The sequence below is a fragment of the Myotis myotis genome, unplaced genomic scaffold (assembly GCF_014108235.1).
Source record: "Myotis myotis isolate mMyoMyo1 unplaced genomic scaffold, mMyoMyo1.p scaffold_m19_p_15, whole genome shotgun sequence".
Taxonomy (NCBI): Eukaryota; Metazoa; Chordata; class Mammalia; order Chiroptera; family Vespertilionidae; genus Myotis; species Myotis myotis.
The window spans coordinates 33,083,543-33,108,587 of record NW_023416319.1 but is presented as its reverse complement, the minus strand read 5'-3'; the positions used below and the strand labels follow the sequence as shown (position 1 = coordinate 33,108,587).

General features: G+C 44.2%; 2 protein-coding genes across 4 annotated transcripts in view; both read left to right on the top strand.

Annotated features, from left to right (window-relative positions):
* MRLN (myoregulin) overlaps positions 1–730 on the top strand; it is a 30,569-nt gene extending 29,839 nt beyond the window's left edge. For all 3 annotated transcript variants that reach the window (XM_036336810.1, XM_036336811.1, XM_036336809.1), the window contains one exon: positions 493–730. In XM_036336810.1, the coding sequence (XP_036192703.1) occupies positions 493–653 (161 nt within the window). In that variant the 3' untranslated portion in view covers positions 654–730. The remainder of the gene's footprint in view (positions 1–492) is intronic.
* An 18,789-nt stretch (positions 731–19,519) lies between these two features.
* Positions 19,520–25,045, top strand: part of SLC16A9 (solute carrier family 16 member 9) — a 64,306-nt gene continuing 58,780 nt past the window's right edge. The window contains exon 1 of the mRNA XM_036336806.1: positions 19,520–19,820. The gene's annotated coding sequence lies outside the window, so the exon portion shown is untranslated. The remainder of the gene's footprint in view (positions 19,821–25,045) is intronic.

The window sequence follows — 25,045 nt, the reverse complement described above, 5'->3', positions numbered from 1 at the left end:
CACACCTTTCACTGGGATTGAGCCTGCAACCCAGGCATATGCTCTGGCTGGGAATCAAACTGTGACCTCCTGGTTCATAGGTCCATGCTCAACTACTGAGCCACACGGGCTGGGCTAGTTTCTTTTTTAAACATTTACTTTTCAATTATAGTTGACATACAATATTAGTTTTATGTATATAGGAGGGATTAGACATTTATATATGTTACAAAGTGGTTGAGCTGTTTCTTTGAGAAAGAGAGGCAAGTTTGGGATATAGAAAAATCTATGATTATGACATAAAGTAGCCAAAATGAGTGCATGAAAAATATTTTAATTCATTAAGGAGTAAAACATTTTAGTTCTTTGGTTGGTTACAAATACGCCGAGTCTTGCCTAAAAGGTGATTCCTCATCACTATTTTTTTACAGTGCAAATATTAGACTTAGTTTTTAAAAAAATCAGAATTATAAATGTGTTCATTTGAGGCTACCTCTCTCTTTTTTCCTCTAGGAAGCAGGATCATTCTGGATATGACATCTAAAAACTGGATATTAATTTCTACTACTACCCCCACAAATCTGGAAGATGAAATTGTGGGAACAATTCTAAAAATTTTGTTTGTTATCTTTGTTGACTTAATGTCTATTATTTATGTTGTTGTAACTTCTTAAAAGTTTATAAATACTGGTAACAGTATTTATAAGTAAATTTCATATTGAATTCCTGTGAATAAAAATTTGTAGTTTAATGTGTTGAGTGATTTTAATTTGATGGCATCTCCAGTTCTTCTAGAAGCCAACAGGATGATAATACAATGAAAACACAGTTAGTATTGTTTAGTACTTTACAATTTATAAAGCATTCCCATAAATTAAAGTGGAATTTTTCCCTCCAAAATCTACACTACTGAGTCATAAGACTTTCTAATTTTTAACACAATTGTTATGTGGTAAATTGACTAAAATTTGTGGGTGTAATTATGGATGAAGTTGATTTTTTAAGGCTGCATGCCTATGTGACATTTTATATGGTTCTATTTTTAACACACAAAGTTTAATATACAATAATCTTTTCATAGTATATACCAATAATTGTTACATATTATAAACACATTTCATCTGTGTGTAGGTGGCAGTATGTCATTTAATGTAAGGCTCACAGTAATTGTAGAAGGTAAGTATTTGTTATTTCCATGTTATAGATGAAGAAACTGAATCTTGGAAGAAATACGCAAGCTTGAGAGCATTACTAGGAAGTGGCAGAACCAGGTCTTGGGCCTTCAAAGACAAATAATGATAAGACAAGTTTGGTAAAAAGCAATCTGTATAGCTCAACTTTTTTTCACAATAATGTTTTATTCAAGACCCTATGGCTGTATTTTAGTATATTAGTCCCCCTTTACCTGTGGGGAATATGTTCTAAGGCCCTCAGTGGATACCTGAAACCTCGAATAGTACTGAACCTATATATTCTTGGTTTGTTTTTTGTTGTTTTTTTAATATATATGTTGTTGTCCTCGGAAACAGCACCACACTGGTGGGATCAGACTGGACCTGGGTTCAGCAACCTCATACTTGAGTTCTGGTTAGGAAAGAATTCAGAATCAAGACTCAAACTATAAGTGAACATTTACTTAGAAAATCACAGAGGTAGAAATAATTTGTAGAAGAAATGGGCTTAGGAAAAAAATTATAGAGGTAACGGAAAGGGCCCTTGGAAGTGAGGAAGGTAATGGTGGCTCACCTGGGGTGGGGGAGGGGAGGTAGGAGGGGGAAAGGGATACGCACCTGCATGCTCCCAAGAAGGAGAGCACACTGGGTCCTCCGTCCTAAGGGTTTTAAGGTGGAGATTTTAGGGGAGGTCCCAGGGGAAGATCTCAATACAATATTCAGCAGCTTTCCAGGTGTGTTCTTTTAGGGTCTAGGTTTCCACTGTTTGATCAGAGCCAGGGCAGGGGGTCATTGTCTAATGCACCTGGTCCTGAGGTCAGCCTTGGTGTTGCTTGACTGGTTTTGCTGCTTTCTGTTGTATTTCTAGAGCTGAAATACAACAGAGGGGTAGAAGTTACCTTTAGGGAGGAAAGGTCAGGGGGTCTAAATGGCATGACCTTCCACTGATATGCTAGGGGAGGAAAGGTCACCTGGGGATGAAGTCCTGCCCTACAGTTGTCCTTTGCTTGGTACCTGGGGCTTTCTATCCTGGTGACATTCTGTACCTGGCCCATCCTTGCTCTGCCCAAGTCTGTCTGTCTACCACACATATATACCTATGATAAATAAGGCACGGTAAGAGATTAACACAATACCAAATAATAAAATAGAATGATTATAACAATATACTATAATAAATGTTATGTAAATGTGGTCCATCTCTCTCTTTTTCAAAATAGCTTACTGTACTGTACCAACCCTTTCACTTAAAGCAGGGGTGGGGAATCTTTTCCTGCCAAGGGTCATTTGGGTATTTATAACATCATTTAAGGGCCATATAAAGTTATCAATTTAAAAATTAGCCTACATTAACTCATAAGCTGTGTCATTATCCTATCCTATATAATAAAAGCATAATATGCAAATCGACTGAACAGCAGAACAACTGGTCTGCAGTGGGCGGGGCGGGGGGGGTGCGGGACCGGTGAGCAGGTGGTGCCAGGCCAGCCAAGGCGCGTGCCAGTGGGCAGAGGGAGGGGATGGCTATCCGGGGGCATTGGCAATGAGCAGCAGCAGAAGGGTGATTGGGGGAGGCGGGGCCGGCTGCTCATATCCCCTGATCAGTCTACCCGGTTGCCTCCTGCAGAGGGAGGCCAGACTGAGGGAGCAGGCCTAAGCCATCAGTTGGACATTCCCTGAGGGCTCCTAGACTGGGAGAGGGCGCAGGCCAGACTGAGGGACCCTCCCCCCGAGTGCATGAATTTTCGTGCACCAGGCTTCTAGTAGTTTCTATAAGTTTATGTTGAGGAAAGAGCCTGCTATATTTGGTCAAAGATTTAATTAACTCATCCCTAATGCCTTGGCAGGGCCAGACCAAATGATTTCTCGGATCTTCTATGGCCAGCAAGCCGGACATTCCCCACCCCTGACCTAAAGGAAGCATTTTAAGTAAAAGCTTCTCTTTGGCATATTCATATTGCCAGCATCACTCCCTTGCCTCTTAGGGCCATCATTAAGTATAATAAGGTTTAAAGGAACACTAGCACTGGATACTCCAATGGTCAGGCTGGTAACCGAGATGCTTACTAGTGACCAATGGTGGGTGTACACAGCGTGGATGTGCTGGACAAAGGATGCTTTACGTCTGGTGCAGGACCACTTGAGAATTCATCACGCTGTCCAGAACAGTGTGCAATTTAAAACGTGTGAATTCTTCTGCAATTTTCAATTTAATATTTTTGGACCACGGGAGGTAGACCCCTTGTCACTGAAGCAGCAGAAAGTGAAACCATGGTTAAGGGGGGACTACTGTATTGCTACTATTTAGTTTTATTCCACATTTTAAAATATTTTGTAATAAGCAAGATTCTTCACTCTTTTCTCATACCCAATTGGACAATGCATTCTCTTCCCCTGTTTTCTTGATTCCTCATTTTCTGACAGTGTTAAAATATAACTGTGGAACATCTTCTTTTTAAGCTTTTGAAAAACACTCTGTCCTTTTGACTTTTTGACTTTCTACATCGGATGCACATACTCCACAAAACTCTATTTTCTTCCATGTGATGATCTTCTCAGATTTTGCCCAATCATTAATGCAAGGTTTCATAAGAGACCTAATGAAGTGTGAAAGGAATCTGGGACCTTTGCGACTTATTACTTAACAGACTCTTACTGAACCTTTCAGTGGGGTTGGATATTTAACCTTAAGCCAAAGAGAGTCAAACTATTTGAGCATTTGTTGTGACAGAAAGTCTCACTTTTTCTATGCTATATTGTTGGATCTTTCCTTTTGAATAAATAGTCACCCCTTGTTGATGTGATGTATTTCTCCCCAATTCCCTCTATTTGGGATTTGTTGGAGCCTTTTATCAGGCTACTAACAAGGGAGTAAAGTCACTCCCATCTTCAAGCAATTGTGTCTTTTCCCAGCGTGCTTGCTGGCAATACACAATGTGGTTAGAAGCATGGACTTTGAAGCCACACTGCCTGGGTCCAGATCTTGGCTTCCTCTCTTATAGTTTAACTAGAGGCCCGGTGCACAAAAATTTGTGCACTTGGGGGAAGAGGGGGTCCCTCAGCCTGACCTGTGCCCTCTCGCAGTCTGGGACCCCTCGGGAGATAACGACCTGCTGGCTTAGGCCTGCTCCTGGGTGGCAGAGGGCAGGCCCAATCCCTAGGTGCAGCCCCTGGTCGGGCTCAGAGCAGGGCCAATTGGGGAGTTGGGGTGCCTTCCCCTGTCACGCACAGAGCAGGGCCCATCAGGGGGTTGGGGCTCCATACCCTGTCACGCACAGAGCAGGGCCCATCAGGGGGTTAGGGCTCCATACCCTGTCATGCACAGAGCAGGGTCAATCAGGGGGTTGGGGAGCTCCCCCCTGTCACTCACAGAGTAGGGCCGATAGGGGAGTTGGCACACTGCCCCCTGTCACACTCAGGGCAGGGCGGATCAGGGGGTTGGGGCACCGCCCTCTATCTCCCACAGAGCAGGGCCGATCAGGGGGTTGGGGCACTGCCACTGTCACACTCAGGGCAGGGCAGATGGGGAGGTTATGGCTCTACCCGGTCACACACAGAGCAGGGCCCGTGGGGGGCGGAGGGGGGGCCCGCCCCCTGTCACACACAGAGCTTCAGGGAAATCAGGGGGTTTGGGCAATGCCCCCTGTCACACTGATCCCGGTGCCTGGAGGCCTCGCGGCTCCGCTGACCCGGGTGCTGGGAGGCATATTACCCTTTTACTATATAGAATAGAGGCCTGGTGCATGGGTGGGGCTGGCTGGTTTGCCCTGAAGGGTGTCCTGGATCAGGATGGGGGTCCCCACTGGGATGCCTGGCCAGTCTGGGTGAGGGGATGATGGCTGTTTGCAGCTGGTCACACACCCTTCAGGGTGGGGGTCCCCACTGGGGTGCCTGGCCAGTCTGGCTGAGGGGCTGAGGGCTGTTTTCAGGCTGGGACTGAAGCTCCCAACCGCTCCTTTTTTTCTTTTTCTTTTTTTTTATTCTGGGCCAGCTTTAGCTCTGAGGCCTCGTCTGCTGAAAACAGGTTTCTGGCCTTTGTTTACCGTCTGTATTTGATACAATGTTGCGGTCCGGCTGGCTGAAGCCCCGCTGAGTAAAGCAGGTTTCTGGGTTTTTTTTAGCTTCTATATTCGCAACATAGTTGCTTAGAGTTGCAGCTGAGAGGCCGGCAAGTCAGGCGGGGAACGTTGGAGTCCTCCGTCATTGAAGCAAGCAAGCCTCCCTGTTCGCATCAGCTGCCTGGCTGCCGGCCGCCATCTTGGCTGACAGTTAATTTGCATATCTCGGCCCTACTCTGTGAGTGACAGGGGGATTAGCCAATGGGAAGGGTAGCGGTCGTACGCCAATTACCATGTTTCTCTTTTATTAGTGTAGATAGCCCTATGTCTCTGCTTCCATACCTATGAAACAAGTGCCTATGTCACAGGTGTGTAGAGAGGATAAAAATGAGATGGTCTGTGTAGAGTGCTTAGCACAGCTCTTGGCATTTGGAAAACCTGCAACCCATGGGGGATTGGTGTTGTCAGCATCCTTGGGTGGAAGCAGAGGCGAGGCGACTCCTTTCATGCTGTGTGTGGAGTGTTATCGAGCCTCATCTGCCCTGCTTGCTCTACACTCCCCCCTTACCCTTAGAATGGCCTCACAGTCACCCATTCTATTGGCCCCAAAGTGTGATTCTATTGCACTGGACCCCAGCTTAGTTCTGTGAGACATCTGTAGGTCTAAATTGGATGACCCTGCAAAGCTTCTTCTGGTTATGTTATTTTGGGACCTGGCAATGATATTATAATATGACTTAAGACAACAAATAATACTTGATAAATGCTCTTTTTCAATAAGCAATGAGAGTCTTAATATTCAAGTGTTGTGGCTTTGTCATTGGAAATAGGTTGCTTTTCCTTCATTCCTCAAAAAATATTCATTCAGTTCCTTTTTGCCAGGCATGGTGCTGGACAATCAGGTTAAAATAGTGAACAAACCATAGTTCCTGCTCTTGTGGAGTTCACAATCTAGTTGGGGCGGGGGGGGGGGGGGGGGCGGGGAATGAATGACTACCCAAATGATGCAACTGCATTTGAGGAAGTATCAGGAGGGACATGCTTGGGGTGTTATGAGGGTATGGAGAAGTATATTCTACCAGTAACAGCAATTCCTGGGAGCTTGTTAGACATGAAGAATCCTAGTTTCCCCCAGACACACTGAATTCAGAAATGCATTGTAATCAGATCCCAGTGATTCATATGCATGCTACAGCCTGAGGAGCACCGATGTGAAGGGAAGCTCATGGGACTAAGTGTTCCTTCCAACTGGCTACTGAACAGCTATGTGACTCCTGGGCAAGTTGCTTAACCTCTCTGGGTCTCATACTCCTGCTGCGATAGAACAAAGTAGAACCAAGAAAAAAAACCAAAACAGCATTAATACTACTCACTTTGCATATCACACTGAAATACTGTGAATATGAAATGGACTGGACTGAAACTTACATGGAAATGTACAACAGAAAGGAGTTACTGTAAATCTTAAGCTGTTGTTACAAATATTGAGAAGACAGAGTAGCTCTGTGAGGTGAGGGACCTGTGACTACCTTTAGTAGAATTGGAAATGAATTGTTTTCATAAATGACAACACAATTCTGGCATGTCTGGGTCATATGCAGCCTGGATTAGGTAACACATTTTTCACTGGGTGGCTTTCTGTGGAGTTGCATAGAACTTAATGTCCACATGCCCTGTTATCACCAATGCGGCAACTGAACTGGATGGTGTTTCTTAACTTCCCACTAATAGCTATGCATTATCTAGCCATGCCTGAGTTCAGGGATCTACAGTCTATTAATTAAGGTCCTGGTATCCACTCAAGTGGCCTTGCAACCTTCCCAGCTCTGTGGTCCCTTAAAGAGATTCTGCATTTGAGAAGAGAGGTCAAAAAGTGCCTGCTAGAATCCTTATTTTTAATGGCAATACCTCACCGGAGTGCACTGTGCTAAGTGTTTTGCATAGATTATGTAACTTAGTCATGTAGAGAGCAACCCATGTAGAGGTGCAAGCTCAGAGGAATTGAAAAAAATGCTCAAGTTCACACAGGACAACCTCACTGTGGTGACACAGTTAGGAAGTGAGAGAACTAAGACCCTCCACTCAAAACCATCTGCCTCTAGAACCCTGTTATTAATCATTCCGTTACTCTGCCTCATATCAAGCCACAGAAGTTAATTGCCACTGGCTCCTCATTTGGAAGGCAAGGAGTTTGCACTACAATGAAGCATCTTAATCCTATACTCAGGGATTCGTGAATAAACTGAAACCTAGCTCTGAGACATGATGGAGAAGAACTGCTTCAGTAGAACCTGGGGTCACAGTTTGAGAGAGGATCTTAAATGTGTGGTGTTTGTGTGACCTGCAGGCCAGGTTGCTGTTGTGGGTTGCTCTCTACATGACTGTTATTTGCTGACCTTACTGGGAGCAGGCCTACTAACTGAGCAAGCTGAGGGCGAGTTGCCATGTAGGCCATTCTGGGATCAGTAATGAGCCCAGGCTTATTTATAAACCCACAGCAAAGGGCCCTGAGCTCACTCTGCCATCTGACTTGGGACCTTGGTGAGGGAAGATTAGAGCAAGAGCACAGGAGTCCTTGGTGACCAACTGGGTTTCCCGTCTGAGCCATGTGCCCTTTCCACCAGGAGTTGGCTGCAGACTATTCTTAGAGGGTCAGTGTCCCTAGACTCCTATACAAGGTGTGATCTTCAAGTATAGAGACTGACCTTTTGGATGTTGTTTATAAAGTTTTATTATGACTTGTACCATGCAGATAATTTGCTCAATAAATATTTATCAAGTACTCACTGCCTATCTGATAGTGTTGTAGGCCTAGGGAAATACTGTGGTTCCTGTCCACATGGAACTTGCTTTCTGACGGGGAAGGTAGACAACAAACTGATAAACACATAAAAATTTCAGATAGTGCTAGGTGCCTTGGCAAAAATGAAACAGAGCAACGAGAGAAGGGTTTCTGTAGGGAAGAAGGTTTTAGCTAGGAGGGACTAAGAAACTTTTCCTGAGAAGATGACATTGGAACAGGGGCTTGATTGATGAGGAGCCAGTGAGGTAGAGACCTGAGAGAAGAATGAGGACTTCAGATGCAGAGAATAGCAGGTGCAAAGGCCCTGCTATTGCAAAACATTGGGAAGTGCAGTGTCACTACAGCTTAGTAGACATGGGAGTTAATTTTTCAGGAGTGATACAAGTCAGCTTCTATGCAATTTCCCTGACATTTGTCCCAGTACCTAGGTGGTTAGGGAAACTTTGTCATGACAGAATATGAAAAGAATATGAGGACTTCTGGCGTTCCGTGTCCTTTGTGCGGGCACGCATCACAACTTATGTTGAACAATGAACCCTCTCCCTGGGGATTGCAATTTTTCTCATGGTTATTTCAGGCTGATCATGTCTGGCCCCTTTGTCACAATGTTAAGCAGCTCCATCACTCTACTAGTTAAATTAAAAAGCTGAATCTTTAGGACAGCGTTTTAAAAACCATAAGCGAAGCAAAATCATATCTGCTGTAGTTTTTTTATAACAGCTTTATTGAGATATAATTCATATACCCTACAATTCACCTCTTTAAAGTATACAACTCAATTACTTTTAGAATATTTACAGAGTTATGCAGTCACGACCACAATCAATTTTAGAACATTTCATCAACCCCAAAACAAACCCCATATTCATTAGTGCCCATGAGGAGTTGCTCCCCACTTTCCTCCAACCTACCCTCCTTGAAAGCCCCCACCCCCTCTAGGCAACTCCTAATCTACTTTCTGTCTCTCTAGATTTGCCTATTCTGGGCATTTTATATAAATAGAATCATGCAATATATAGCCTTTTGTATGTACCTTCTTTATGGTCAAATAATATTTCATTGTATGGACATACTATATTTTATTATCCATTCATCAGTTGACAGACATTTGGATTGTTTCCACTTTTTAGCGATTATGAATAATGCTACTATGAACATTCATGTACACATTTTTTTGTGATGGCATATATTTTCAGATATGTTGTGTATATACTACTTTGAACCTTTTGAGGAATTGCAAATTATTTTACAAAGTATCTGCCCCATGTCTATAGTTTTTAAAAGTTTTTTTTCTTGAACTCTCGGGGAAAAATTTTTGTCACCGTGATAATCCTCGGATTTCAAATGTCAAGTAGGTAGATGATGAAATAAAAAATGAATATAAAAACATTAATTTGATTTGAGTTTTAAAGCCTTCATCTATTTTCTTTAAATCTCCATGCTAGCTAGGAGAAATCTCCTTATTACTCGATTTCATGTCAAAAAGTTAATCACATAAGAAATTCCTCACATTTCTTTCAAGTACCTCAGGGCAGATAATAAACATCCAAGTTAACATGAGATACTTTTTCATTGAAGGTGGTTCTGTTTATTCAATTAGTATTCATTCATTGGATACCTACTCTAACCAGGCACGTTCCAGGTGCTGGATAATTTCCTGGTTGTTTTCTACTGTAGGAGGTTCACTTTATTAGTTGTGTGATTGGAGGATTACTGTGTAGTACAAATGATTCTTTTTTTTAATATATTTTTTATTGATTAAGATATTACATATGTGTCCTTGTCCCCACGTTACCCTCTACCCCCCCCCCCCCCCGCTCATACCCTCACCCCCCCGTTGTCCATGTCCATTGGTTAGGCCTATATGCTTGCATGTAAGTCCTTTGGTTGATCTTTCCCCCTTACCCCTCCCCTCCCCTACCTTTCCTCCAAGGCCTGACAGTCCAATCAATGCCTCTCCGTCTCTGGATCAGTCCTTGTTCATCAGTTTATATTGTTCATTATATTCCACAAATGAGTGAGATCCTGTGGTATTTATCCGCTCTCCAGTTCCATCCATGCTGTGGCAAATGGTAAGAGTTCCTTTTTCTTCTTCCTCTTCTTAAAGAATACCTTTCAGCATTTCATATAATGCTGGTTTGGTGGTGATGAACTCCTTTAGCTTTTTCTAATCCGTGAAGCTCTTTATCTGACCTTCTATTCTGAATGATAGCTTTGCTGGATAAAGTAATCTTGGTTGCAGGTTCTTGCTACTCATCACTTTGAATATTTCTTGCCACTCTCTTCTGGCCTGCATGGTTTCTGTTGAGAAATCAGCTGACAGTCGTATGGGTACTCCCTTGTAGGTAACTGACTGTCTTTCTCTTGCTGCTTTTAAGATTCTCTCTTTATCTTTTGCTCTTGGCATTTTAATTATGATGTGTCTTGGTGTGGTCCTCTTTGGATTCCTTTTGTTTGGGGTTCTCTGCGCTTCCTGGACTTGTAAGTCCATTTCTTTCACCAGGTAGGGGAAGTTTTCTGTCATTATTTCTTCAAAAAGGTTTTCAATATCTTGCCCTCTCTCTCCTTCTGGTACCCCTATAATTCTGATGTTGGTACGCTTGAAGTTGTCCCAGAGGTTCCTTACACTATCTTCATATTTTTGGAATCTCTTTTCTTTTTTCTTTTTCGGTTGGGTATTTTTTGTTTCTTTGTATTTCAAATCTTTGACTTGATTCTTGGGATCCTCTTGTCTGCTGTTGGATCTCTGTAAATTATTCTTTATTTCAGTCAGTGTATGCTTAATTTCTAGTTGGTCCTTTTTCATGTTCTCCATGGTCTCACTATACTTATTGAGGGATTCATTAAATTTATCGGCAGTTTCCATAAAATTCTTGAAAAACCTTATAAACGTGGCCTTGAACTCTATATCCAATCGTTTGCTTTCCTCCATTTCTGCCATTTGTGACCTGTTTCTTTGTCTCCGCATTTTGGCTGCTTCCCTGTGTTGATAGAGTGGCCCTGCGCGCCAGGTGTCCTGTAGGGCTCAGTGGCTCAGCCTCCCCAGTTACCTGAGGTGGACACTCTTGGGGCACTCTTGGTGCCTTGGTTGTTGTAGGATCACTGGGAGGAATTGCCCTCCAGGCCAATTGGCTGTGAGAATCAGCTGTGTCTGAAGTGGGAGAACTTCTGTGCTGAAGACACCCTTCTGGGGCAAGACTTGCTTCAGTGGGGCTTTGGTGCTCACGAGTGTGCTCCCTGAGTGTGTCCCTTATGGATCTGAGGAGTTGCAATCTGGATGGTCCCCCTCTTACCACTGGGTACAGTGGCTCCTGGATCTAAGGAGGTGCTAATTCAGCCTCTGCCTGAGGCCACACAGCAGGAGCCACGAAGAGGCTCAGCTGTGAAGCAATGCAAGCTGCTGCGGGGCCTTGGGCCTTCTCTCTCAGAAGTTCCGGGTCTGCCTGGCTCGGCTGCAGTTAGGTACATTCACATGCAAAAGCCTCTGCCGCAGCCTGGGTGGGGCGGGGTCTCAGGGAATCAAAGGGCGGAGAAAGCAGCTATGGCTGATTCTCCGCCCGGAGTCGCGTCTCAGTGTCCAGGTAACGGCTGCAAGCACCTCTGAGGGAAAGCCGCCCTCAAGTTCGCCCGCTGCCCGACAGACCAGCTTCTCCCCGTATGAGTCCTGGGTCCCCAGAGACTTGCTGGAACCGGAGTTCAGAGCAGTCGGGAGCTTGTGATTCAAAAAGACAGCCGCGTCCTCAGGTGCCACCCCCTTCCCGCGCGCGAGCCGCCGTACCTCTGCACTTCACCTCCGCAGGTCCTCTGGCTCTCAGCGTGCTTTTCTTTCCTTCTAGTTGTAGAATTTACATTCAGCCAGCCTTCCTGTTGTTCTGGATGATGTCTGCTCTGTCCTTTGCGGTATTTTTCAATTGTTGTGGGAGGCGGCAATTTCCCGGTGTTTATCTATGCCGCCATCTTAGTTTCCCCCCTACAAATGATTCTTATAGTTCCTTTCCCATAAGCAGACCCTTTGAAAATAGAGTTTTGGGTTCTTGTTATTCATTAGCTGCACACTTCTCCTTATAAAATATGCTATTTGGGCCATACAAAATAATCTTGACCAGCCAAAGAAAAGTTGAACCAATCGCCTGTCCAAGAATTACATCTAATTTAGAATCCAACTCTTCCATTCATTAAGACCATTGTTGACAGAAGGCGAACCCAAGTTGACACCTGAGGAATAAGTCTCAAGTCTTCTTGGTTAAAAGGCTAATTTTTAGACTTTGTTGGTTGCTAGACTTTGTTGATTTCTTGGACCAGTTTTCATACCTGTCACTACAGAAACTCTTCTTGAATGAATTTCAAGGACTCAGATGCAGCTTTTGACAAGGCATTCTGAAAGGATGTTATAAATGACAACCATTCATAGTCACTGTAAACTTATCAGTGGATAAAATTTTTCTTTTCCAACTATTGGAGAGGGAGGATCAGAATCCTGACTGGAATTCTTTGGTATATTCATGAACGTAAGCACACATAGAGCGCTGTGTGTTAAGCTACTTTATCTGGTTTAACTCACTGAATTTTCACAAACACAAGATGAGATAGGTATTATTCTCTCCCGTTTTTATAGATGAGGAAATTGGCACAGAGATGGTAAGGAACCTCATCAAGGTTACGAGGTAATAGGTAGACTTGCCTTCAGGGCTGTGTGCTTTAATCCTCTATTCCCTTTGCCTCTTATCATTCGACCTTTGAAACTTCTGTTTTTTTCATCTGAAAAATTAGGTCAAATGCTACATTGAGTGTGAGGTTGTACCTGCTAATCTCCAAGGTTTATTCTGGTTCTAAGACTGATTCAAATTCAGCAGTTTCAAAAGAAGCATGCATGCCCAGCCGGTATAGCTCAGTGGTTGAGCATCGATCCAGGAGGTCACAGTTTGATTCCAGGTCAGGACACATGCCCGGGTTGTGGACTTGATGCCCAGTGGAGGGCATATAGGAGGCAGCCAATTAATGATTCTCTCTCATCATTGATGTTTCTTTCTCTTCCTCTCCCTTCCTCTGTGAAATAAAAAAATATATACTTTTTTTTTTTTTTAAAGAAGCATTATCAAGACATAAAATATTCTGGGAATGTTAAAACACCCAGAAGCAGCCTTTTTGAGCTATATGTATGTCTGGATGGTCAGGTTCAATGGAAGGAAATGACCATGATTATAATTGTTCATGATGTTGTGAGTTAATTGAGCTTTCATTTGGTGGGTGCCATAATCCAAGTATTTGTACTGTGGGTCATACCACTCTAGGTTTAGAATGAAATGATTTTTCTCTGAACACAGAGTGATGGCTTTGGTTGTGGATAGCAGAAGTGCTGGCATGCCTCTGTCTGAGTCAGCTGTGCCTCTGGTGTTTGATTGATATTTGCTTGTTGCTGCCAAAGGATCTGGCCCCTTCCTTCTAAGGCAGTGGTTCTCAACCTTGGCTGCACATTAGAATCACCTGAGAATCTTTTTAAAATCCTGATTTCTGGGCCTCATCCTCTGGAAATTCTGTTTCTTTGTTATGGGGTGGGGCCACAACATTAGTAACAAAGAAACAGAATTTCCGGAGGATGAGGCCCAGAAATCAGCATTTTGAAAAGATTCCCAGGTGATTCTAATGTGCAGCCAAGGTTGAGAACCACTGCTTTAACCTAATGACCAACCCAGATTCCTCTTCGTTACAAAAGGCCTGTTCCCATTAAAACTTCAGCATTTACTTTGCAGTCACCACTACTCACTATACTGGTAGTGAACAGGTTTCCCCCTTTTTGTTTCTATTGCATATGTCCACCCATCAATGACTTTATTATCCAAATCACAGGCCAGAAAACTTGAGTCTAACCAAATAATTTTGTATTATTTCCAGCTGCAAAAAGAAAATATCTTGGAGCTATATTTTAGATTTGGAGTGTTTTAAATATTTTTTATGTTTTATTGGAACAATGAGATATAATATTTTGAAATTTGGGCTATTGTAGAGGATACTGCAGTATGAGGCATACATCCCTAATTTCCAGCAATTGTTTATAAGCTCTTAGGGGGAACCTGGAAGCCATCCCAAACCTTTCTTTTTACTAATCCCCATATCCATCAGATGCATGGTACTTCTTAAGCTCTCAAATTGGTCCCCTTATTTTTTAATAATTAAAAAATATTTTTATTGATTTCAGAGAGAAACGAAGAGGGAGAGAGAGAAACATCAATGATGAGAGAGAACCATGGCTAGGCTGCCTTCTGCACATCCCCCACCAGGGATGGAGCCTGCAACCTGGGCATGTGCCCTGACTGAGAATTGAACCATGACCTCCTGGTTTATAGGTCGACACTCAACCACTGAGCCACACCGGCTGGGCTATCTTATAATAATTTTATAGGTTTTATATTTTACAAATTTTTTTGCCTCAGCTATCAAATCAACCTTCTAATTAATTTCCCTTCCAGTCCATCCTCCAATATGGTTTGTAAGAGTGGCCATTTTGAAACACAATCCCAACAGTGCCATCCCATTATTAGAATCCTTCAGTGATGCCTCTTTGCTTTCTGAGTAAAGCCTTCATATGGAGACGAGAACTCCCATGGCCTATCCCACTGTAGAGGACATTTATTGTGTTTTGTCTAGTCAGCATCCCAGTTTGCTTTTGGAGAATTACCTGTTCCCCAATGAGTACTCTCAAAGTGTCCCATCTTCCCCTAACTGAGAGATGGTTACATTGCCCATGTCAGGCCAGTCACACTCTTTCTTCTGGGACTTTGAATTTATGGAACATGCTTGACTTTACATTTTTCCATCAAGAGTATATTTTTCCCTTGGCTGGCTTGGCTCAGTGGTTGAGTGTCAACTATGAACCAAGAGATCATGGTTTAATTCCTGGTCAGGGCACATGCCTGGGTTGCAGGCTTGATCCCCAGTGCAGGAGGTAGCCAATCAATGATTCTCTCTCATCTTTGATGCTTCTATCTCTCTCTCCCTATCCCTTCCTCTCTGAAGTCAATAAAAATATATTTTTAAAAAGAGTATATTTTTTCTTTATAACTTTTAGCTTAATGGGTTAGTAACCATTTTCTAAACTATACTCAACAAAACAAAGTTGCTGCAAGTTGGATAGGTCTATGGTGATCATATTTAAAAACAAATATTTACTTGCTGAAACCATAGGGCAAAATGTTTGAACTGTCCACAAATTTTAGACTATATAGAGCCTGAACATATAGAGTAGAGGTCATGCTTTTTCTCCTTCATCATGTAAGGCAACTGAAGAATTAAATGATCTGTTGCAGCAAAAATAAATTACTAACAGTTTGAGCATGCATTCATTCACTCGCTCATTTGGTCATTCATTGTGCTCTAGGAACAGTAATGAACAGGACAGACCTGCTATCTATTCTCAGGAGTTTATAATTTCTCTGTGCAAACAGACAATGAACACATTACAGATGCTGTGAGTCCTATACAAGGAAATATACTGGCTGCTTTGGAAACTGGTACACATAAAGGTGTAGGTTGGTTTTGGTCATGGCCTTGAAACTGTATAATGCAAGTCAGAAAGATGAGAACTAGAAAGTGTATATATATGTACACACACACACACACACAGGACATGCACATTCTGTGTAATTTTATATTCTGATTTCCACTCTCATGGGAAAATACTAGTTGAGTGGAAAATACTAGCATGGTTCTCTGTAGCTTGAATGCCTGAATTTGAACCCCAGCCTACTCCTCATGATGGGGGCAAATTATTCAACTTCTCTCTAGTTCATTTTCATAATTGGAAAAATGTCAATGATAATAACAGCACTTACTTTGTAGGTTTATTGTGAGCCTTAGATGAGTTAATACATGTGAAAGGTCAGTCCTCTCAGTGTTAACTCTTACCAGCCTTGAATCATTTTTCTAAGGTAGAGTGGGAAGGGCACAGCCAGACCTTCAGAAGGGCCTAGAAGGGCCTGAATCCTTCTCCATGACTTGTTGATTGAGTGACTCAGCAAGCAGCTTATTGTCTCTGAACTCTAGTTTCCTCATCTGTAAAATGGAGGTAGCACTATTTAACCACGTAAGATTGCTTTGAGGGATAAATGAAATAGCATGGCTCTTAGCAATTACCAGGCACTCAAAGACTAGCATTTATCCCTCTCACTCCCTTCTCCCCAAATTGAAATCACTTGAGCCAGAGACTATGATGAATGAAAAGGTAAGAAAAGATGAAACAATATCCTAGAGAACTGCAAGTAAAATATGTATGGCATGTAATAATAAAGGTCATTTTTAACATTTGAGAATTGGTCCTTTCAACAAAAACTCTACAAACACCAGAGGGAAAGATTTATCCACTGCTATTATTTTCTGATCTTTTATCTGTTCGAGTGTGAATGAATGAAATGGAATAGAATGATTTTTAGATCTCTCTCTGAGTTAACTACTATAAAAACTCTAAATTAGATTTTCTTTACTTATCTTTATTTCAAAGTGTAGGGCCTATACAGCTATGCTGTCATTCATAAACAGCGGAAGAACAATGGGTACAAAAGGGAAGGAATCTACCCTGGTATAATAATCCAGGAAGGAAAGTGTGGTCAGACAGGCAGGCGCTGCACCAGCAACTCAGGTGCTGTGCTAATATCCCACCCTCCTCTGACCAACCCATGCCTTCCTCTGCCCTTGGTTGCTGCTGCGATGAGGACTGCAGAGCAATTTCAGGTTTATTTCCCCATCTTATTTGCTGAAAGATTGGGAAATAAATCGTCTAAGAAGGGGAGACCTTCTTAAAGGCTTAGACTGTTTCACCCATCACAAACTTCTTAATAAATGCTTCATCATAATAATACAAGGTACAGAACAAGCTCCTTTGTTTTTTTTTCTTTAAATGCTTTCCCTAGGGTTTCTTTCTTCCCAAGGGAGGTTCATTTAAATCCAGGTCATTTAAATGGCCAGCCTTTTTCTCTCACTTCATCCTGTTGAAAGTACATTGACGTCTGGGCTCAAGAGAGACCCAAAGGGCAGTGGCTGCACAGAGCTATAAAGTCAGCAATATTGAACTTATCTGCCCCTCACCTTGCAAGCAGCTCTTGCATCCCTGTGTCACTGGGGGGTAAAAACTCTGGATGGTAGGGAGATAGTTTTAGTCTTGTCTCTGCCAACCTGCTCCCCACCCCCTCTCCACCCTGGGGGGTGGTCAGGGGAACATCCCTAGCTTCTCTGGGTCAAATTCCATTCATAGGTAAAGCATCAGGGTTGGGTTCGATTGCTGAGTTCTCTCGCATGGCTACATGCTCTGCTGAGGTGTGACTGAACAATGAACCTTCACAAGGGGTAGGGGCAATTTTCACATTCCAGCCTGGCAGCTATTCCCAAAGCCAAGTGGCCAATGGCCCCAGAGCCTGCTCCCATGCCCCTGAAGTTCTCCAGGCTTCCCTCTGCCCACTTCATTCATCACACTGAGTCTGGACCCCCAGGCATTTGAGTTTTTGACCTCTGGGATCTAGTCTTATGCTAACATTGGCCCATGCTGTGTGTAAGGGTAAGCTCATTTTCAGTTCTTAGTTGATAGGCGTGGACTGGCCCCAACAGACATGGAGTGCTGGCCATATACTCTCTTTAAAAGAAATCTGTGGCGATTTGGTGGAGATGAGAACAGGTACATAGCAACTTCAGAAACTAATTGGTGAACACAAACATTTTCGGGCAGGGTTTCCTTGTCTCCCAATATAATTCCATATACAGTGATTGGTTTGACTAACTACCAAGAGGACATTTGTTCTGACGATTAGGGGGTATTTGAATCAAAGAAAAAACTTTCTAAAATATCTTTTATTGACACACATAGAGAAAAGGACACAAATTAACAATGTATAGATCAATGGTTCTCAACCTTGGCTGCACATTAGAATCACCTGGGAATCTTTTCAAAATGCTGATTTCTGGGCCTCATCCTCCGGAAATTCTGTTTCTTTGTTACTAATGTTGTGGCCCCACCCCATAACAAAGAAACAGAATTTCCAGAGGATGAGGCCCAGAAATCAGGATTTTAAAAAGATTCTCAGGTGATTCTAATGTGCAGCCAAGGTTGAGAACCACTGGTATAGATCAATGCATTATTACAAAGTGAGCACACTTGTGTAACCACACCACTTGAGTAACCATTGTGTTCAAAAAATAGAACATGATGAGAAACCCTATTGTATCCCTTCTCCTAAGAAATAAATGTTTTATGTTAACAGAACCATCTTTTCATTTTTTCTTTCCAGAGAGTATTCCTGGGATCACCTCCCTTTTCGTCTTACTGTTACTTAAATTTCCTCCCTAATCTTTCTCCCTCCGACAACAAAAAAATGTCAGCTAGCACTGGCCAGTCTCTTCCCCATAGCCTGGTAGGAAGGAATGGAGTGGGACAAAGTGATGACCTGCTGTTTGCATATCTGTAAGAAAACTTGACATGCGTCATCAGGGCCCACAGAGTTTTTTGTTTGTTTTGTTTTTTCATTCTCATCTCACAGGCAGGATAAGAAAACGGAAGCTCAGGAAGCGCAGAAATCGACCCTTTGCAAAGTATAGGGTCTGTAAGTCAAAACCAGAGCCTTCCGTGTATAAGGGAATTCTCATCCCCGTGCTGGGTGGCCCCAGGCCCCTTTGAAAAGCTAGTAGAAGGTATGGTGCCCCTTCCCAGAAATATGTACACACACACAGGACACCAAAAGGTGCATAGTGTAGGCGGTTCCCACACCAGGTGAGGCCCTGGTACCTGTGGACTATGCCAGTCGGTTGCAGTGACTGTGGGGATACAGCACACAGCGCCTTGCCCATTACCTTCCAGCCACAGGTGGGAGTGTACTGTCAGCGCAGTCCACCCGCAGGACACCCCTTAGATGTGTGCACTGCGGGGCGCCCTGCTTTCCGCGGAGCTGTCACAAAGGACAGCACTTGGCATCCTCACTGCTCTCTGCCCGGGAGCACCGACTCCAGAATTCTGGTGCCCGTTTCTCCGGGATCACTGCCAGCGGAGTATACAACTCCTGACCGACGGGCACCCGGCGGCCCCGGGAGCCTGGGAGACCAGGGGCGACTCGCATTCATCTCTAGACCCCGGGATCCCCCCACCTGCGCTTGGGCCCTGGGAGGGTCGGCGTCGGCACAAGCGCGGCGGCGGGCGCGCTCCTGTGAGCGCGGAGAGGGCGCCCGGCCGGCGGTGCCAAGCTCTACCGCCTTGGTGGCTCCCGGCCCGGCCCGGGGCCCTGGCACTGCCCTCCCTCCGCCTGGCCGGCCTGGCCCCGCACCGCTCCGGGCCGCGAGAGCTGGAGCAGCGCCCCCACCGCCCGCTTTTCCGCCTCCATCTTCTCCGCCTCCGCCTCCTTCCCCCGGCCACCCGCGCAGTCCTAACCGGTTTAGACTGGCCAAGGTGCCCCGCAAAGCCGCGAGGGGTGTGTGTGCGGCGTGGGGCAGAACCCGGGGAAGGACTTCCCGGGGAGGAGGCGAGAAAGAAGGTGGAGCCCAGAGGAGGGGGCCGGCTCCCTTCCTCCATGTGGCCGCCGCCGCCGCGGAGCTCGGCGGGGGCAGAGGGCGGCGGCTCCCGCGGCAGCGCGTAGCGGGACCGATTGCCCAATACTCCGGCAGGGGCCGGGGCCGGGGCCGGGGCTGGGGCCGGGCCCCCGGATAAATACCGCCCGGCAGGCCCGGCGCTCCAGGGGACAGCGGCGGCCGAGGTCCCCACTGCACCACCGCCCGGCCCACCCGGGGCACCGCGCCCCGTGCTGCGCCCCGGAGTCCCCCACCGCGGCCGGTGCGCAGGTAAAGGGCTGGAGCTCGCGGGAGGGTCCCACGCGTGGGTCGGCGGCCGTCCGAGCTGCCGAGCCGCCCAGAGGCCAGAAGTAACTCCTCCGACTCCGAGTTGGAGGCGGCGGCGGCGGCGACGCTGTCACCCGCGGCCAAACAGCTCGGAACCGGCTTCTGGTGGGAGTGTGTGCCGGGGGCTGAGACGCTCCGTGCGCGCGTGCCCACCGCTGACAGCCCTTTTGCTGGGGTGCGTCTCCGTGGTGGGCAAGTTCCCCCAGGAATCCGAGGGCGGCGTTTTGAACGGAATGGGAAGCGAGAGCGAGAGAGAAGTGGGTCCTGGGAGGAAAAAGGTGTTCTTGGGTTGGGGTCGCGGGGGAGAACTGTCCCGGACTCCGGTAACCGCATCTGGGGCTGCTGGTGGCAGAGCTGGGGGTGGGGGTGGGGACGACTCAGCGGGCCCCTAATTCCCAGAGGGCATCGAGGCCTCCCGGCGCCTTGGTGGGGACTTGTGCTCGCAGGTGCCCCCGGGAGGGTCGGAATTAAAGCCCGAGTTCTCCCGGGCTGTGCCGCGCCAGTTCAGCATCTGGGAGCGCAGGAGCCCAGCCTCCCATTCTGCTGGGCAGACAGGGCCCCTGGGCCTCCTGGACACCCAACTGGCACCTGGGAGGACTTGTGCTGACCGCTCCACCGGTGGCTCCCTAGGGCACCTAGTCTGGCTTCCGCAGCGCCCAGAGCTGGGGAAACAACTGATAACCAGTTAAAAGTTGGTCACCAGCCTGGCCGGTGTGCTCAGTGGTTAGAGCATCGGCCCAAGTACCAAAGGGTCGCAGGTTCCATTCCTGATCAAGGGCGCATACCTGGTTGCAGGTTCGATCCCTGGCCCTTGTCCTACCTGGGTTGCAGGTTCGATCCCAGGCGGTGGTCTGGCTAGTGCGGGAGGCAACCAATGGCTATGTCTCTCTCATATCAGTGTTTCTCTCTCCCCCCTCCCTTCCACTCTCTCTAAAAATCAATGGGAAAAAATATCCTCAGGTGAGGAATAGCAAAAATAAATAAATAAATAAATAATACAATAATTTGGTCATCCAAAACAAGTCAAAGTTTGTTGGGATGCCAGGTCTAATCCAGCACAGATCAATCTCTTGGAAGTTTAGGCAAAATTTACACTAAATATATTACTTACTACTTACAGTAAGTTATTTAACATAACTTTTTTTTTACTAGTTTCTTGTGTCACAGTTAGTTTTGGGTGTATTTTTTTTCCAAATCTTGAATTAACCTGGATAGTAGTTCTGATTGTAGGTGGATTTACACCCAGAGTAGTCAGCAGTTCCATCAAATTTTGTTAATTTGGTATGTCCTAACAATTTCTTAGATTCCGGTTGGCTTCAGGTGTGAGAAAATGTTCTGGCTCGTTCAGGCAGAGAACGGAGGACGCTAGACAAGATTCTGCAGTGAAAGCACCGGTCACTCACTATACAATCACACCTTCTTTTAAATAACATGTGAATGCAAATAACAGAGTTAGTGCCCAAGTCATTGCCAAAAATGTGTGTGTTTTTTAAGGCCCTGAGAAATGGAAATTACAAAACAAAATAGTTGCACCTGCAATTTTGCAAAGACTCATACTTCTAGCACCACTGGCTGCCTGAGGACATCCTTCTCTGTTTCTTAATCTTTTGTGTGTAGGCAAGTAGGGTAACAAGGACCCTTCGTATCAATAGGATAAATATAGGGGCGGAGAAAAGATACAGGGAGGTAGATCAGGATATTAAGAAATCTCTTCTAACTTCTGACTGTGACTTTGAAGAGATAGTGCTGATGGTATGCCTTGGTTGGTGTCTGAAGCTGTATGAGGGCAGGTCATGGTGCTTAAGGGGTGAATCTGGTCATGAAGCTCAAGCTAGAGGATGAGAGTTAGACAGACCTGGTCAGATTTATAGGCTTTATTTCCTCATCCCATGTCTCGATCTTTTGAACCCCCAGCTTTTGTAGTCTTTTTCTTTTAAAAAAATATGTTTCATTGATTTCAGAGAGAGGAAGAGAGAGAGAGAAACATCAATGATGACAGAAAATCATCAATTGGCTGCCTCCTGTACACCCCCTACTGGGGATAGAGCCCACAACCTGGGCATGTGACCTGACTCGGAAGCGAATCCTGACCTCCTGGTTCATGGTTAAAGGCTCAACCACTGATCCACACTGGCTGGGCTGTAGTCTTTTTCTTAAGTGAGGTATTTCTTTAACTTAATTGGGTATAGAACGACAGTGGGAAAGTACAAAAGAAAGTGTCTTGCTTCTATAACTATAGCTTTCCAAGAATCACCTAGTGACTTTAATTAAAAACTGGAAGAATGTATATATTTTGAGCTAGTTGGCCTTTTCTTTGGGAAGTTCTTTATAAACATCAAAGTATTTCCTGAGACTGCAAAGATTATGAGACTGAACTATAAGTTAAAACTAAGTTCATGGGAAGAATACATAGTCCCTGCCTTCAAGAAGGTTAGCCTCTGGAGAAAGATAGGCATGCTGACAGATATCTTCAACACCAGATAGTGCGATTGGAATCAGATGGCAGTGATATCAATAGTGTGATCTTAAATGGCAGAGGAAAGGAGAGTTTCACTTAAGGTTAAGAACTGAGAAAAGTTTTGTGGTGGTTATAGCATTTGTGCTGGGACTTGAGAAAGGAAGAGCATTTCCTCAGTGGAATGGAGGCCTGCTGGAACAAGGGAATAGTATAGAGCAGCGGTCACCAACCTTTCAGACCTCATGGACCACCGGTTGGCGACCACTGGTATAGAGGAATGGAAGTGTGGTGTGTTCACAAGTAGAAGAGCAGGTTGAAATAGCTGGAGCCTGGAATTTAAGGTAGATAGGCTGGGAAGTAGGGTAGGGCTAGATTATGGAGAACATGACAAACCATGCTAAGAAATTAAAATGTCATTGAATATTATTATTGTTATACTTACACCAATAATTTTAGCATTATTAGCTGTAGTTCATACCTTGAAGTTCAATTTTGTGAGCTTCCCTCTCTAAACTATGTAAATTAATAAAATCCCAGTGGTACATGGTTCCTATAAATGTCACTGTAAAAGAGTAACGTGTTCTGAGCAGCCTTCAATTTGGGGAGCGTGCTTAGCTCAAGCCAAACCTGATCCCTAGAAACAATAGTGTGGTGACATTAGTTTTCCAGAAGAAATGAGCCATTATTCTAGTCCCCCCCCCCCCGCCCCCACAGACACAAATCTGCAATTTTGTGGTATAACAATTCTTAGTTTGATTAGAACTTTAGATAGGAAAATACCTCTACTTCCCCAGGCCAATAAGCAGAGTAAAGCCACCTTTTATTTTCTGTTTCTATTATTATTGGGCCTCTAGAGGCCCAATGCATGAAATTCGTGCAAGGGGCTCGGCCCTCGCAGCCCAGGCTTCAAGTTGAAGGTTGTCCAGAAGGATGTCGGAAAGTCATTTGGCTGTCCGCTCTAATTAGCATATTATGCTTTTATTATTATAGATTATTACTGTTTATCAAACATGATATGTCAAGTGAGCTAACACGCCTCATTTTACCTATGGGGGCATAACTTATATCTTAGACTGAGAATTTCAACAGGTTACTCAGCTAAGTGAATGATGGGACCAGGATTTGGACCCGAAAAGTCAGTCTTGAGAGCCTATCCTTTGAATAATTGTGCTATCACATAACAAGGGCATAATTAAAGGATAACTATTATTAATAGTAGTCAGGAGGAGTGTTTCTCTGTTTTCCTTTGTATCCTCGTTCTCATCATTCTGAGCATTTTATTTTATGTTTTATAATTGAGATATGATTGACATATGACATTGTATTACTTTTAGGCATACAACATAATGATTATATATACAATCATTTTAATTTCTTTATATATATATATATATATATATATATATATATATATGTAAGTGCTTACCATATAAATTTAATTAATACCCATCACCACACCCAGTTACATACTTTTTTTTTGATGAGAACTTTTAAGATCTATTCTCTTAGCAACTTTCACATCTATGATACAGTATTAACTATAGTCATCATCCTGTACCTTCCACATCATTCTGATTAATTTTACTTTACACAATCACATATTTCAATGTTTTAACACATTTTCAAACTATTATATGAACTTGTACATTTGCCCACTCAAAAGAAACTCTTAAACTCTGAGAAAAGACGGGATATAGGGTAAAGAAAACATTAATGAATACAAATGTTTTCATTATAAACCAGGCCTGCCAGGTTCTCCGGAAGAGTGTCAATTTTAAATATGCTTCTCATTATTCAATAAACCCCCAAATTGCACTACATCTTTTTTATTTATATATATATTAATTGATTTCAGAGAGGAAATGAAAGGGTGAGAGAGATAGAAATATCAATGATGAGAGAGATCATTGATTGGCTGCCTCTTGCACACTCCCTACTGGGGATCAAGCCCAAAACTCAGGCATGTGCAGTGGCCAGGAATCGAATGGGAACCTCCTGGTTCATGGGTTGATGCTCAGCCACCAAGCCACACCCGCTGGGCAGGCTCCTTTGATATTTTGCATGCCATATATGTTGCCATGTGTTTTGATTTTTATTTTGAAAGTGATGCAACAAATATACTAGTTTGTACATGACGTACTGAACTGTGTATTCTGACAACTGATTGGATTCCACATTGTCATGTACAAATGATGCAAATCATATTAAGCAAAAGACCATACCAATTTAGATAGCTTCATCATAGACTTCTTCACCAGAATACTGCTATTAGGGCCAAGCTTTGTGGGATAGGGGTTGTATGGAGCATACTAGATAAAATGCAACAAGAACCTGGCTGGCAGTACAGGGAGCATGGATAAGAGTTTGGGATATAGGGAGGTATTATACCAATCAACTTTTATCTAAATGTCTGGCCCTCATTTTGTTTATACTTCTGTTAAATCTCTAGATCTTTTTATCTATTCTCAGACTATGAGTGGTTTTAAAATTCTGCTATTTTCTCTGAACCCGAGAGCAGGACTTGGAAATAGGCGACTGCTGCACTAGTCAGTAAGGGATCTCGATGCTGGTCTCTCCCCTGGCATGACACATCTGAACCTCAGTTTCCTCATACAGATGAGGAAATTGAGGCGTTGATAAGAGCAGTGGCAGCAAGTTCACAAGGGAAGACGGGCATCAGATATAAGCAAAGCAGATTGGGGTGGGGGCA